Below are 14,869 nucleotides of genomic sequence, written 5' to 3'. Positions count from 1 at the left end.
TCTTGGGGTTCCCCGGGCAAGGTTTTGGGGGGACCAGAGTGTACCAGGCACTGGAATTCCTGGTTGGTGGCAGTGCTACAAGTACTAAGCTGGTAATTGAGCTTAGAGGAATTCATGCTGGTACCCCATCTTTTGGACGCTAAGGTTCAGAGTGGGGAATTATACCATGACACCTGTTTACACTGGCACCCCAGCACTATACTCTTTATTCATCTCAGGGAGTGGAGTACAAGCAGCGCTGTAGCCATGGAGATACAGCACTGTATGTGCCTTGCCAGTGTGGACGGGGAGTGAGTTACAGCGCTGTAAAGCCACCAACAGTGCTGTAACTATCAAGTGTAGCCAAGGCCTAAGATAACAAAAGGCTGCTTGTCATTAAATGAATTAAGGGTGGTTAGATTATCCTGAAAGCATTCCAGGCACTCCAGTTAAAAGATAGGGTAGGAACAAATGGTCCATTTTCAAAATGGAGAGAAGTAAATAGTGGTGTCTCTCTCCCTCACACCTCCCAGCTTGTACTGGTCTGGGACCAGTGCTGTTCAATATATTCATAAATAATCTGCAAAAAGGGTAAATGGTGAGGTGGCAAAGTTTGCAGATGATACAGAATTATTCAAGGTAGTTAAATCCAATTCAGACTACAAAGAGTTACAAAAGGATCTCACAAAACTGCGTGACTTGACAACAAAATGGCAGATGAAATTCAATGTTAAATGCAAAGTAATGCACATGGCAAAATATAATCCCAACTATACATATAAAATGATGGTGCCTAAATTAGCTGTTACCCATCAAGAAAGAGATCTTGGAATCATTTGTGGTACTCTGGAAGCACTGTGTTTCCAGAGCACTGCAAATTCATAAGAATCCTTCTCACTGTGCCTGTATCATCCTGAATTGTGGCATGCTCATTCTCTTGCTTCAGAAGATTGAAAAATTCTCTCCAGTCATCAATGGGACACACACAACTGAATAATGTAGCTGTCCTTAACGTGCATCAAAATAATACCAGGGAACCTAGATGTAAATAAGATTGCTGACAGTTTCATCCAGAAAACTACAGTGAGACATAATGTCTTTAAACTGGGATATTAGTGAAGACAGCTTGTGATTGCAATGATCTTAATATACCATAATCCATGATAATGTAATTATGTGGTTCATAACAATGTATTCATTATTAAAATAGTAAAGATACCAGTGATAGACACATTCAATAACTAGAATATGAAAGTAGTATATAAATATGCTGAAAATAGCCTCCCTCCAAAACTGGCAGAGTGCCCCCCGCCCCCCCCCTTCTCCCCATACACACACACCTCTTCAAAAGTACCCACCAGCAAAAACAAAAGTCAGCAGCTATGCGCTGGATCCTCAGTGTGTGATGTGCTGGTGACTTTAATGGGACAGTTCAAGTGCTTAAAGCTTCACTTGTTGGCTGAACTGGAACCCTAGGGAAGGTCTGGAAACAGGGCTGTGCGTTTGACTAAAGTGGGGCAGGGCTGAAGCTCTGGGACTTGCTGATGCTGCCAGGAGCTGAATTAGTTTCAAAGTTGCCTGTGCCCCTGGCGGCCCGTGCAATGGGTGCATGTTGGAGCTTTGCAGACAAAAGCCATTCTTCCTCTCCTAGCCTGCAGGGCCACACCAGCTCTGGAGAGGCCTTCCTGCCAGGGCATCCTTGCCAGATCAGGCAGCCTTCACTCAGAGCTGGTGAGCCTAAGTGGAAGAGCCTCTGCTTCTTGTGTCCATCTCAATACCAGGACAAAGCAGGGGCAAGCTGTCACCACTCAGATTTGGGAGCAGTCGACGCCCACGCTGCACTGACGTCAGCGGGGCAATGGGGAAGCTGGCTGGCGGAGCAAGGTGAGATTTGTGGTTATGGCCCTCGGTGATCACTGTGGGGTTTGTAAACGGAACAAATTATGTAGCAAAACCACCAAGCAAAGAGCCCCTGAGGCACCATTGCAGAGCTGCTTTACGCTGCCATCAGAGTGCCTGGCTCCACTTCCAGGGCAGAGGCATTGCCCCAGGGATGTTCCCCTGGTGATCGCAAAGCCACTCTCTGAGCAGCACGGCCTGGGGCTTAGAGTCTCTGATGCTGATGTGGCTGGCACACGATCAGTGACACTTTCCTCGATCATGACTGCCCCCTGAGAGGCTAACAGTGTGTGGCTGAATACCAAACAGCTCAGCCTTCCCGGCTATGGCTCTACCATCCTTGGTGCCCCATGGGCAGAGGGTTGGGCTCACAGCTCATCACAACTTGTGACTGGCACTGCTATGCCAGGGAAGTCTCACTGCACTGTCTCAGCAAGGCTCTGGGGAATAGATGAGCCACTGAGACCTTGAGCAAAGCCACTAAACCTACTGCAGCTGTTCCTCTGATCAGACCAATCGGCACCCTGCTACTTACAGTGATGCAACCAGCCCCTGGGTTCAAATGCCAATGTAACCACCCCCGGCTGCACTTCAGAAGTGGGTTTCAAACGCAGGAGCTTCCACCCTGATACTCAGCCAGCTGCTACTACTCGAACTATACCAGCAAAGCCACTAACTGGCTGCAGTAGTAGGCTGTTACCCCTCTATGCCTCAACCACTCATGGTGGCCATAACATTCACATCAGAGGCCCATTCACAAAGGCAGAGTCAGGGACAGTTTTTTAAAGAACTTTAATATGTTAAAACCTTTTTTTTTTTTTGCTTTGTTTTTATTGTTGTTAAAAATGTCATTGCTGTAAACTTGAGAACGGCCATGTGCCCAGGGGCAACGCCCAGGTCCAAGGGCAGGCACATGAGGCAGGACGTGCCCATGGCTCCTGCTCAGTGCTGGGATATAGGGTGATCAAAGCGGGGGGTGGGAGGGAAATGGGAAAATATCAACAAGCCCGCCCTGGCCATGTTCTCTGCTATACATCTATGCACAGGCAGCAGGGAGCCAGCTGGGAAACCTGACTCTCAGTCGCACCTCTGCTTCCCAGATGTGGCATGGGAGCCATTGCCCTCCATATGTGATGCTGGCTGAAGCGGCAGAGTCCTGCTCCAAGGAGGATGCTGCAGACCTCACTCCACCCCCTCGCCTGTCTGTTTCCCTTGTGAAGCCAGTGTTTTCATTGCTCCTTTTGGCAGCCTAGGACACCCGGCTCCTTTCTGCCTGCACCAGGGGGAGCGGCTCGCCGGCTCCCTGCATGAAAAGTGTGGGCTCCGCAGGTGCCCCTCAATTTGTGTAGACCTGAGTTCCGATCACGCGCATGATTTCCTTCTGGATCTTGGGGTCCTGAGTGTTTATATTGGCGTCTCCTACTTGCCCGTCTTCATACCTGGGAGGGGCAAGGCAGGGAAAGCAGCATGAGGTGGGACTCAGCGTTCACCCAGAGCTCCCATTGCCAGTGTGTCCCTGCTCCAGCAATAACCCACCCCCAGGGCCACACCCCCATCGAGGGGAGCAGAGCTGGGGTCTCCAGGCCTTCGGACAGAGGGGCAGGTCTCTGACTGCAAAGACAGGCACCTTGCTCTGTATCTGGGCAAGGGGCTGGCAGGAGGGAGATGAGGCTCAGCTAAACCACCCAGGTTTGCCAGTGGGGCCGCAGACTGGGAGCCACTCCATTGCTAACACCCCTCCCAGAGCAGAGCCGGGCTGCAAGCGCCAGCACCCTGGCTGTCAGCGTCTGGTAGTAGCTCTCAGCTCCAACATGGGTCCGTCTCGGCAGGGCTGGCCTCCTGGTGGGAGTGCAGACCCCTCCGCTGTGCTGCTGGCGCTGAGCACCAGGCCAGGGGCTCTGCCTGCCAGCACCTCCATGCCCAGCGCCCCTTGTGCCCCCAGCTGGCAGGCACCAGGCCCTGAGCTGTGCAGAGCCAAGGGGAGCAGGTTCTGGGGCTCACCTTCCTCTCAATGCTGACAGCTGCACGCCAGTGCCACTCTGGCTGACTGGGGCAGGGGAGGCCATAGGGAGAGGGGGCGGTAATGAATGGAGGGGCCTGGTATGGAAGGAAGGGGCAGTGGGGCTAGAGGCTGCACTCGAGCATCCATTTGGTGGCACACAGGATGCTGCTGGGCCCTGGAGACCTCCCTGGGGGGCGGGGGCAGTGAGGGGCACTGCGCTCTCCTCTCCCTTCCCCTACGGGGCTGAGTCGGGATGCGGACTAATAGTTCACAATGCTCTTGCTGTTTGGGCCGTCCTGGTGCAGTTTGGGCCATCCCATCCCCAAAGGGGGAGCTGCCACCATCCCATAAGCAGGGTCATTCCCAACTTGTGCCCCTGCACTCACACAAAGAAGAAGCGGGTGCAGACATGGTCCGAAACCGGGCACACCCAGATGTTCCCATGCTTCTGGAGATCCTTCGAGGTGATCACTGCAACGGGAGGGATGTCAGACAGGTGCCAGTGGCCCTCATGGTTCACACACAAAGCTGGGGCCCTGCCTTGGATGCCAGTCCCATGGCACTGTCCCTGGGTACATCTGTCCTGCCGCACCAGGCTGTGGGGGGGAAGGGCTGCCTCCCCATGCTAGACAGGATTGCTGGGAGAGGCACAACCATCAAGGAATAATGGAGTGATCATGCCAAGGACACCCATGGTGCTGCACAATGGCACTGCCTGGCAGTGACCCCAGGGAACTGCACCATTATCTACCCACTGACCTGTTAACACCTGTTACTGCAGCTTGGCTGCACTCCAATCAGTCACCTCATTTAATTAATCCACTGAAGTGTGCCCATTCAACAGGATACTGGGATGAGATTTGGGCCTGTGCTGGGAGGAGTGGTAGATATGCTGGAGGATAGGGATAGGATACAGAAAGACCTAGACAAATTAGAGGATTGGCCTAAAGGAAATCTAATGAGGTTCAGCAAGGACAAGTGCAGAATCCTGCACTTAGGATGGAAGAATCCCATGCACTGCTACAGACTAGGGACCGAGTGGCTAAGCAGCAGTTCTGCAGAAAAGGACCTGGGGATTACAGTGGATGAGAAGGAGGATATGAGTCAGCAGTGTGTCTTTGTTGCCAAGAAGGCTAACGGCATTTTGGGCTGTATAAGTAGGGGCATTGCCAGCAGATAGAGGGATGTGATCATTCCCCTCTATTCGGCATTGCTGAGGCCTCGTCTGGAGTAGCGTCCAGTTTTGGGCCCCATACAAGAAGGATGCAGAAAAATTGGAAAAAGTCCAGCGGAGGGCAACAAAAAATGATTAGGGGGCTGGAGCACATGATTTATGAGCAGGAGCGTCAGCAGCCTTTTTGACACCCTAGGCGGCGGAAGGTCGCGCCCCCAAAATGGCACCCCCAACCATGGCGGCCGCACATCCAGCTGCCGCAGTCACCTTCCCTCAAATGTCAGTGCCCTAGGTGACCGCCTAGGTCACCTAATGGGTTGTGCCGGCGCTGTTTACGAAGAGAGGCTGAGGGCACTGGGATTATTTAGTCTGCAGAAGAGAAGAATAATGGGGGATTTGATAGCTGCTTTCAACCAGGGCCGCCCAGAGGATTCAGAGGGCCTGGGGCAGGGCCGGGTCTTCGGCGGCAATTCAGCAGCGGGTCCCTCTCGGAGGGAAAGACCCGCCGCCGAATTGCCGCTGAAGAATGAAGCGGCGGCAGTAGAGCAGCCTAAGTGCCATCGATCGCGGCTTTTCCCCCGCCCCACCCACCGCTTGCAGCACTTGTACTCACCGGGTGGCGCTCCGAGACTTCGGCAGCACTTCAGTGGCGGGTCCTTCACTCGCTTCGAGTCTTCCACTGCACTGAAGGACTCACCGCCGAAGACTCGGAGCGAGTGAAGGGCCCGCCGCCAAAGTGCCGCCAAAAACCTGGAGCAGCTGACGGAGCCTCCGCGGGGCCTGGGGCAAATTGCCCTACTTGCCCCGCCCTCTGGGCAGCCCTGCTTTCAACTACCTGAAAAGGGGTTCCAAAGAGGATGGATCTAGACTGTTCTCAGTGATGGCAGATGACAGAACAAGGAGTAATGGTCTCAAGTTGCAGTGGGAGAGGTCTAGGTTGGGTATTTTTTCACTAGGAGGGTGGTGAAGCACTGGAATGCGTTACCTAGGGAGGTAGTGGAATCTCCTTCCTTAGATGTTTTTAAGGTCAGGCTTAACAAAGCCCTGACTGGGATGATGTACTTGGGGATTGGTCCTGCTTTGAGCAGGGGGTTGGACTAGATGACCTCCTGAGGTCCTTTCCAACCCTGATATTTTACGATTCTGATTCTATGCAGGAGGTTCTCCACCTTTTTCATTCTAAGCACTCCACCCCAACATGCTATAAAAACTCCACAGCCCACCTGCGCCAAAACAACTGGCTTTCTGCATGTCCAGTATATTAAAAGTCAGGGCCAGTGTTATGGAGTAGCAAGCAGGGAAACTGCCCAAGGCCCTATGCACACAGGGCCCCGCAAAGCTAAGTTGCTCAAGCTTCAGCCCCAGGCAGTTCGGGCTTCAGCTTTCTGCCCTGAGCCCCAGCAAATCTAAAGTTGGACCAGCTCTCTGGTTTACTTTGGCGGACCCACCTGAAACCTGCTTGAGGCCCCCCAGAGGGCCCCAAGTCCCTGGCTGAGAACTGCTGGACTACAAGGTCTAATAGTCTAGCCTTAAAAACTCCAGGAATCATTAGGATCACCCCAAGGGACCCGCCTATACAATTATGTTTCAAAACTTACAAAAAGGAGTTGACTAACATCAACTGAACAGCGTTATTTATTTGTATTGTTGAATCATCTAGGAGCCCCCACTGAGATCAAGACCCCATTGCGCTAGGAAGTGTATAAACACGCAGCAAGAGCCAGTCCCTGCTGCAAAGAGCAGTGCAGCCAGATCAGTGAGGAGAGAGCCAATGGCAAGGAAGTCAGGCTACAAGCAAAGAGCCTAGAGCTGGCTGGGATTGATTCAGTTCATCCTTTTTTTGTCCTCCTGCCCAAAAAAAAAAAAAAAAGCAGAATCATTGAAACCAAAACTTCTGGTGGGAATGTATGGACAAACATCTCAGCCCCAAAGCATGTTTGGAAAAACCGTTCCTGAATGGTCAAAATGCCCATTTTGCATTTCTCAGAACAAAACGCTCTGGTTCCTCCAGTTGGAAAGTCCCGTCCATTTCAAACTCAAGCCAGGTAGAGTTAAAAAATAGAAACTGGAAAGTGGACAAAATGTTTTGACTTTATGGCAATGAAATGTTTGACTGAGCCAAACCAAAATGCCTTCAGATTTCCAATGCATGAACATTTTCATGTTCTGACTTTTCATCCCGATTTGGGACTGGAAGACATTTCTCAAATATTCACTGGAAAAGAAAACGGTTTCCTGCCCAACATGAAGAGCAAAACGCTTCCCACTGGCACCAGGAGGGGACAGGCAGGCGTCACACCAGCCCCAGCGGTCAGTGGGCTCAGATCCAATAGAGGGCATAAGTCAGTTCCAAAGCACAGGGGCCCAGCACTGGAAATGCCCAGGCAGGGCGTCTGGTTCCGGGGACAGTTCACAAAAGAACATCGGCTGATCTCAACTACTACATGGGGGCCTGGGGAGGAGACAGGATCCCAGCCAGACAGTCCCACTAGGCAGGGCTTTAAAAAGTCAGTATCAGCCCCTGGAGCTGTGCCCAGAAGCTACCAGGGATCCACCCAGATCCCATGGGCAGGCCCCATCCATGCCAGAGACCAGCCATCAGCTGATCAAGTGAGCCCCAGCCAGACCACCATTCCCCAAGCCCTTTCCCCAGCCAGGCACTGAGAAAAGGAAAGACACTGAACCCAATGGGCTCAGCACAGAAGAGGCCGAGACCTACCTGTCACGCGCAGTTCATGGTGGCTCGCTGCCCCCCACAGCCTCACAGCCATGCTGGAAGTGAGGAGGTGATCTAGCAGAGCCCCTGCAACCCTCACCGCTACCGGGGAAAGCTGCTGGGGAGGAGCCAGGGCTAACACCACCCTTCTGGGTCTCCAAGAGAAGACTCCTGAGTGAGTGATGCCAGCCAAAGCTCTACCAGAGACAACGTGGCATGGATCCCCTCCAGCCATGGACCAGCCTCCAGACTGGCCCAGATACTCCTAGAGAGAGAGAAACGATGCCCACCACAGCACAAGACCTGGGACACATTGTGCCACAGCCATTTGTGTGGCAGAGAGGGGACACCAGCATATGGATGGCCAAGGTGGTGAATGGGCAGCGCATCCCACTAGGGCATGGAGTGAGCAGACCACCAGCTGCACAGCCCAGCAGGAAGGGATGGCAAGCTGCGACAGTCTGCACTCAGAGAACAGGCAATAGGCAGCCAGGTTTCTGACACCCACCATTCCAACCCCCCTTGTTCCAGTGCCATTCCTGGGTCCCAGGGCCCTCAAGGCAGGGAGTGAGGACACCCCTTCTTCCACCTCTTACCTTCACAAAGTGCTATACAGTTTAGATTCCGACTCTGTAGGAACCGGGACTGGATGGATCGAGTCTGCAAACAAACCACAAAGTCTGGGTTACCATGACCTGCCTGGCACCCCACTCGGGTTGCGTCACTGCTCTGCCCTTGCAGCGGCCAGCCCTGCCCCTTTCATAGTCCAAGCTCCGTAGGAGCAGCCAATCACAGTGGAGAATACTGACCACTTCAGAGGTATAAACACTGATAACCCAACCAGGGCTGGACCCCAGCCCTGCTTTCTTCATTTGTTGTTCTCAGTAATTTGTTGAGTTCTGGGCTCTGTGGCCCAGCCCCCAACTGAGGGTGGGACCCAAAGCACCCCTCAGTGCCCACTGGCAGAGGGCCCACTACACCAACACGCTGTTGTCCTAACATGTCTCTAAAAGGTATCATGTAAGGTATCATACGTAAACTGGTGGCATGCTGGTCCTGAAAGTCATTGCGTAACGCATGTACAGACAGGGTACAAAGAGTTGTATATGTGTGCTGGAAATGTGTTTGGGAGTCGGAGCCTGACCCCAGCTTACCCTAGGCAAAGGAATGTCTGACAGGCTTAATGACCGGTAGAGGACAATGAAAAGTACATTTATATATCAAGTGAACAAAGCCATCAAGCTAACAGGCAATGGAAGAAGGCACTCAGTGAGCTCACTGGGGCTTGAAGCCTGCATGCCCAGGAAATCTTTCTGGCTCTTGAGACAAAGACAATAGACTTTGGAAATTGGAAGAGGGAGCACAAAGACATTCTAAGTATCTATCACTTAAGTGAGGCCAGAGCCCTGGGAATCTGTGAAAGGTGGATCTTCAGCCATGGGGCTTGAAGTCTCTGAGAAGAGATTATAAGTGAGAAATTGCCTGAGACCAAGCTTGTGATCTGTTATGCTTTTGACGCTAGAAAGCGGGTTTTACTTTCATTTAGCTTGTAACCAGACAAGCCTCTTGCTTAGTATCACTTAAATCTCTGTTCTGTATAAATCAACATATTCTTGTTTTCTTACCAAACCATCTCAGTGTTGTGCATGGAAATCAAGGGCGAGTCTTCAGCTAACCTAACCAATTGGTGTGTACACCGTCTCGTTGGAGGCAGCGAATGCAAGTGTCCAGTGAAAGGGGCTGACACTGCAGGGAGATCGCTCCAGGGAGTGTGGGAACTGGGGTTCACTGATGGGTCCCAGCAAGGCAAGGCTTAGATGGGCAGAGCCTTGAGGAGTGTGCAGTGAGGTGGGCTGGCTGAGTGGCAGGGAGCTGACTCACAGTTTAAGCTCCAGCACAATTCTCACATGTGGAGGCAAAGGGGTAACACAGTGGCGTTCGGTTCCGAACAGAACATCTTTCCCTCGGGCAGGCTCCACCACCCCCTTCTCAGGATTCAAACAGGCTGCCCCCAGGCTGTGCACAGCCAACAGCCAGCTATAGACCCAGGTGAGCAGTGCTGTATCCACCCCACCCTGAAGATTGACGGGGGAATTCCCAGTCTCACTGCTCCCATGGAAGGACCAGGATTGGATGCTTGTATATTGGAGACGCTGATGGCTCAGGCTGGGTTCACTGCAGGCAGAGCTGTACAAGTCTGGCACACACACACACACACACACACAGCTCTGCCAATGCATCCCAGCCTTGTCTCAGGACACATGATCAGCTTCATGCTTTGCAAAAATAGAGCCAGAATAAATCCCGCCAACATCTGAAAGATGTAAATAGCCAGGTCTCCAGATGTAGAAGCCCAGGGCATAAACCAGAGAGGTAGGTGAGATTGACTATACACATTTTATAGATAGGTAAACTGAGGCACAGAAGGTGGGGTTTTCAGAAGTTGACCCTCAGAGTCAGAAGTTGACTGCCCATTGACATCAATGGGATCAGAGTCAGGCCAATACTAAGCGGTTATGGCCCTTACCAAAAGACCAACAGAACAGCAAATAGAACTTAGGAGCCCTGAGCCCCAGTCGCCTGCTCTAACCACCGGACAACATTCCTTCCCCTCAGGCACAGAAGCAACAGTGATTGCGCAAACACATCTCAAGCATGACACAGGCCTATCTTGCACATATCCTTGCAGCTGGCATGAGGGTAGAAGGACAAACACAGACTGTGCATGGCTGGGATTCCGGGGACAAGGCCCAGCAAGCAATACCGCCGGTTACCTGAGGAATGGTGTTCATTCGGTTATATCTCTGGACGAGCTCATCCTTTGAGGGCATCCTGTGCTGTCCTTTCCCCATCCCTGTTGGACAATAAAGGAAGAACAACAGCACAGATCAGCAGTTACTGGGGAAAGGCCGCCCTCCTCTCGCTAGATCCTGTGTCCAGGATGCTCCACAAGGCACACAGCTGCTTGCTGAAGGAGGTGAAAGGATGAGGCCAGCTCTCCATGCAGATCAATAGTGCCCTGGCAATGCACTGCCAAACCCAAGGCTGTGCCATGACCCAAGCAGACATTCCCATCAAGAACATTAGATGGTGCAGGAACCCTCTCGTATACACGAGCACAAACGCATGCATGCACATGGGAACTACCATGCAGGGGGCTGACTTGATGAGTGTAACAACACAGGGACAAATGTCCCTGGAGATCATTTGGGCAAGAGCTGGGATGACCATCTTCAGTCTGCTGTCTATCTTCTAGGAGGCAAGGCCGAGTGAGGAACGCAACATGGCTCCGCCACACCACAGCCACTCATGGATTTAGCCCAAGTGGGAGGACTGGACCCACTCTTACAGCTTGGGAACTGGAACACAGGGTAGATCACATGATTTGCCTAAAGCCACAGCATTTGCAGCTGAGCTGGGAATTGACCCCATGTCTCCTGAGCTACAGCCCAGCACACAGCTCCACCAGGCCACGTGTCTTACCCTGCGTATGTACCTCACCGGCTACATGATACCTGCCTTGTAGCTTAACAATCACAGCTGCTTAGGGAGGAGGAGACTCTGTAATAAAGTGCTCCTCAAGGGCCACGCACTGTGGAATGAGACAGCCACAGCTGCCACCATCTAGGGCTGCCTGGGGCCATTGTGAAGGACAAAGGTGGGGAGCAAGTGACACTGCTGAAGGCAGGGTCTGAGCCTTGTTAACAGGAGTTGCTGTGGTTCCCTGTTAGTATGGAGTTTAACAGGACCTGGAGCTTGAATTCTGTCTCCCCCAGCCTCCTGAAACTGCCATGGGGCAGCTTCAATCCACAGAAGCCAGATGAATCCCAGAGCAGCCAGCTTGCTCCCTAGGTGCTTGTGGCTGAAGCAGGGGGACACTGACTTTCTCTGCCATCCCACTGGCCTGGGCTAGGCCCCCCAGACATGCATTGTCAGCAAATGCTCCTGGTGAAGATCCAACCTGACTGGGAAGCATTCATGGGTCAGGGCCCTTGACAGATGACGCAGCGATGAGTTTGACTTTCCAGAGCTAAGGGGCAAGGCCTGCAGCAGTGTGATGTGTTTCAGGGACATTCAAGCTGGAAGTGGATTAAGCAGACATGGCTTCCACCGCCCTCGTTTGCTTCCTGATGTGCCCTAAGAGACATCAGTCCATTGGCCCCAGATCCTCAGAGTGAGTAGTGTAAAAGGGCCCTAGGAATCAGAAAGCTCCCCACGTTCACCTTCCCATGGAGAGGGGAATAAACAGGGACCAGGAGTCTCCATGTCCCCCAGCTCTCTGGTCTGTGTTAGACAGGAGGCCAGACTATGTGATCATGGTGGTCCCCTTCTGGCCTTCAAATCTGTGAATCCATGGGACCAAGAGAAGGGCCAGCAGAAACCCTGGAATGGGATCTGTGGGAACTCTCCCTCCACCCCCATTGGCCATGGCAGCACTGTCTGGCTAGTAGCCGTGATGCCAGCGACTGTGCTGAGACTGCTCCAGGAGGGGGATCCATGGCTTCTAACAGCTTTGGCTGCAGCTCTTTAGCACTCTTCACCTCTCCACGTGACTGGCCTGATTTTCTTAGGGGTCCGCCCACTGAGTACGGCAGGTGCACGGCTCTCTGGGAAATCTGGCCCCAGCGAAGGGTTCCAATACTGGAAATCTAGGCCTGAGCTCTTTTGAAGAGCTAAAGCCAGATTTTCAAAGTTCCTGTGGAGAGACTTTTGCAGATCAAATAAACCAAGCAAGCCCCAGCACAGGAAAGGCCTGAGAGGTGATGGGCTAAGAGACAAGGGCAGAGGGCCCTAGTCCTCACTGAAGCCAATAAAAGCTTCAGATACACAAGGGAGGCAGGACTGGGCCCCTAGTTTGCATTGGGGTTTCTTATTGTGCTGATGCAGTGGCTGAGCGAACTGGGCCAGCCAGGAAGCTGGGCGCCCTGGCAGACACATCGGGGGAAGTATGTTAATTAAAGCTAGTTGGAAAACAGGTTATTTTTCTATGGCAAATTTCTACACAAATTAAACAAGTTATTTTTGTCCAAATTTTCCATGGGAAATGTTGATATTTCTTTGAAAAATGGGAAACTGAAACCGAACAAGTTCAGTATGGAAATGCTGCTGCGGTGCCCATAGCACCTGTAGTTCAGGTGCTTCATGTTCTCCTTTTCTTAAGTGGAGCACAGAGTCTGGTCCAAGAGGTGAACACAGCTGAACCACTCAGCAACAGTGACCATAATGTAATATCTTTGGAGGGGGGAAATGCCACAGAAACCCACCACAGTCGCATTTTACTTAAAAAAGGGGAACTACACAAAAAGGAGGAAGTTCGTTAAATGGAAATTAAAAGGGACAGTCTCAAGGGGGAAATTCCTGCAAACTGCATCGACACTATTTTAAAACACCGTGACAGAGGTTCAGACTAAATGTATACCCCAAATATAACACAACAGAACAGTAAGAGAATCAAAACACATGCTGTGATGGCCAAAGAACTGAGTAAAAGAGGTGGTTAGAGGTAAAAAGGTATCCTTTAAAAACTGGAAGTCAAATCCTAGTGAGGAAAGTAAAACAGAGCATAAACTCTGGCAAGTCAAGTGTAAAAGCATATTAAGGCAGACTAATAAAGACTGAAGAGCAACTAGCTAAAGACACAAAAACTAACAGCAATTTTTTTAAGCACCGCAGAAGCAGGAAGCGTGCCAAATAATCAATGAGGGCACTGGACGATTGAGGTGCTAAAAGAGCACTCAAGGAAGACAAGGCCATTGTGGAGAAGCTAAATTAATTCTTTGCATCAGTTTTCACTGCAGAGGATGTGAGGGAGATCCCCACATCTGAGCCATCCTGGGGAACCATCTCAGACTGAAGTGTCAATAGAGGAGGTTTTGGAATAAATAGCTAAATTAAACAGTAATAGGTCACCAGGACCAGCTGGTATTCACCCAAGAGTTCTGAAGGAACTCATATATGAAATCGCAGAATTAATATCTGTGGTATGTAACCTATTGCTTAAATCAGCGTCTGATACAGCCTCTGTATCAGTGGAGGATAGCTAATGTAATGCTGATTTTTTTAAAAAGCCCCCAGAGGTGATTCTGGCAATTACAAGATGGAAAGCCCAAATTCATTACCAGACAAATTGATTGAAACTGTAGTAAAGAAGAGAATTATCAGATACATAAACATGATATGTTGGGGAAATCTCAATACAATTTTTGTAGAAGGAAATCATGCCTCACCAATCTATTACAATTCTTTGAGGGGGGTCAACAAGTATATGATCCAGTTGGTATAGTTTTCTTGGACTTTCAGAAAGTCTTTGACAAGGTCCCACACCAAAGGCTGTTAGGCAAACTAAGCAGTCATGGGATAAGAGGGAAGGTCCTTTCATGGATCAGTAACTGGTTAAAAGATAGGAAACAAAGGGTAGGAATAAATGGTCAGTTTTCAGAATGGAGAGACGTAAATAGTGGTGTCCCCCAGGGGTCTGTACTGGGACCAGTGGTGTTCAACATATTCATAAATGATCTGGAAAAAAGGGTAAACAATGAGGTGGCAAAATTTGCAGATGATACAAAATTACTCAAGAGAGTTAAGTCCAAAGCTAACAGCAAAGAGTTACAAAGGGATCTCACAAAACTGGGAGACTGGGTAACAAAATGTCAGATGAAATTCAATATTGATAACTGTGAAGAAATGTACATTGAAAAAAAATAATCCCAACTACGGATACAAAATGCTGGTGTCTAAATTAGTTGTTACCACTCAAGACAGAGATCTTGGCATTATTAAGGATAGTTATCTAAAAACATCTGCTTAATGTGCAGTGACAGTCACAAAAGCTAACCCAATGCTGGGAACTATTAGGAAAGGGATAGATAAAAAACAGAAAATATCATAATGCCACTATATAAATCCATGGTACGCCCACACAGCGAATACTGCTTGCAGTTCTGGGCACCCCATCTCAAACAAGGAGTATTAGAATTTGGAATGGTATAGAGAAGGGCAACAAATATTATTAGGGGTGTGGACAGGGCCGGAGCTAGGATTTCTGACGCCCTAGGCGCCGGGACATTTCGCCGCCCCCCGCGCGGGTCTCGCGGCTCCG

At 50.8% G+C, this 14,869-nt stretch overlaps 1 protein-coding gene across 1 annotated transcript in view; it reads right to left on the bottom strand.

The window, feature by feature from the left end:
- Positions 1-2,653: 2,653 nt before the first annotated feature.
- PARP6 (poly(ADP-ribose) polymerase family member 6) overlaps positions 2,654-14,869 on the bottom strand; it is a 50,536-nt gene continuing 38,320 nt past the window's right edge. The window contains exons 20-23 of the mRNA XM_032769223.1: positions 10,545-10,624; positions 8,367-8,430; positions 4,267-4,351; positions 2,654-3,317 (exon numbers count right to left, since the gene is read on the bottom strand). Of these exons, the coding sequence (XP_032625114.1) occupies positions 3,215-3,317; positions 4,267-4,351; positions 8,367-8,430; positions 10,545-10,624 (332 nt within the window). The 3' untranslated portion in view covers positions 2,654-3,214. The remainder of the gene's footprint in view (positions 3,318-4,266; positions 4,352-8,366; positions 8,431-10,544; positions 10,625-14,869) is intronic.

Source organism: Chelonoidis abingdonii, chromosome 9, assembly GCF_003597395.2.
Source record: "Chelonoidis abingdonii isolate Lonesome George chromosome 9, CheloAbing_2.0, whole genome shotgun sequence".
In the NCBI taxonomy this organism is placed as follows: Eukaryota; Metazoa; Chordata; order Testudines; family Testudinidae; genus Chelonoidis; species Chelonoidis abingdonii.
This window is presented reverse-complemented; position numbering and strand designations above follow the sequence as displayed.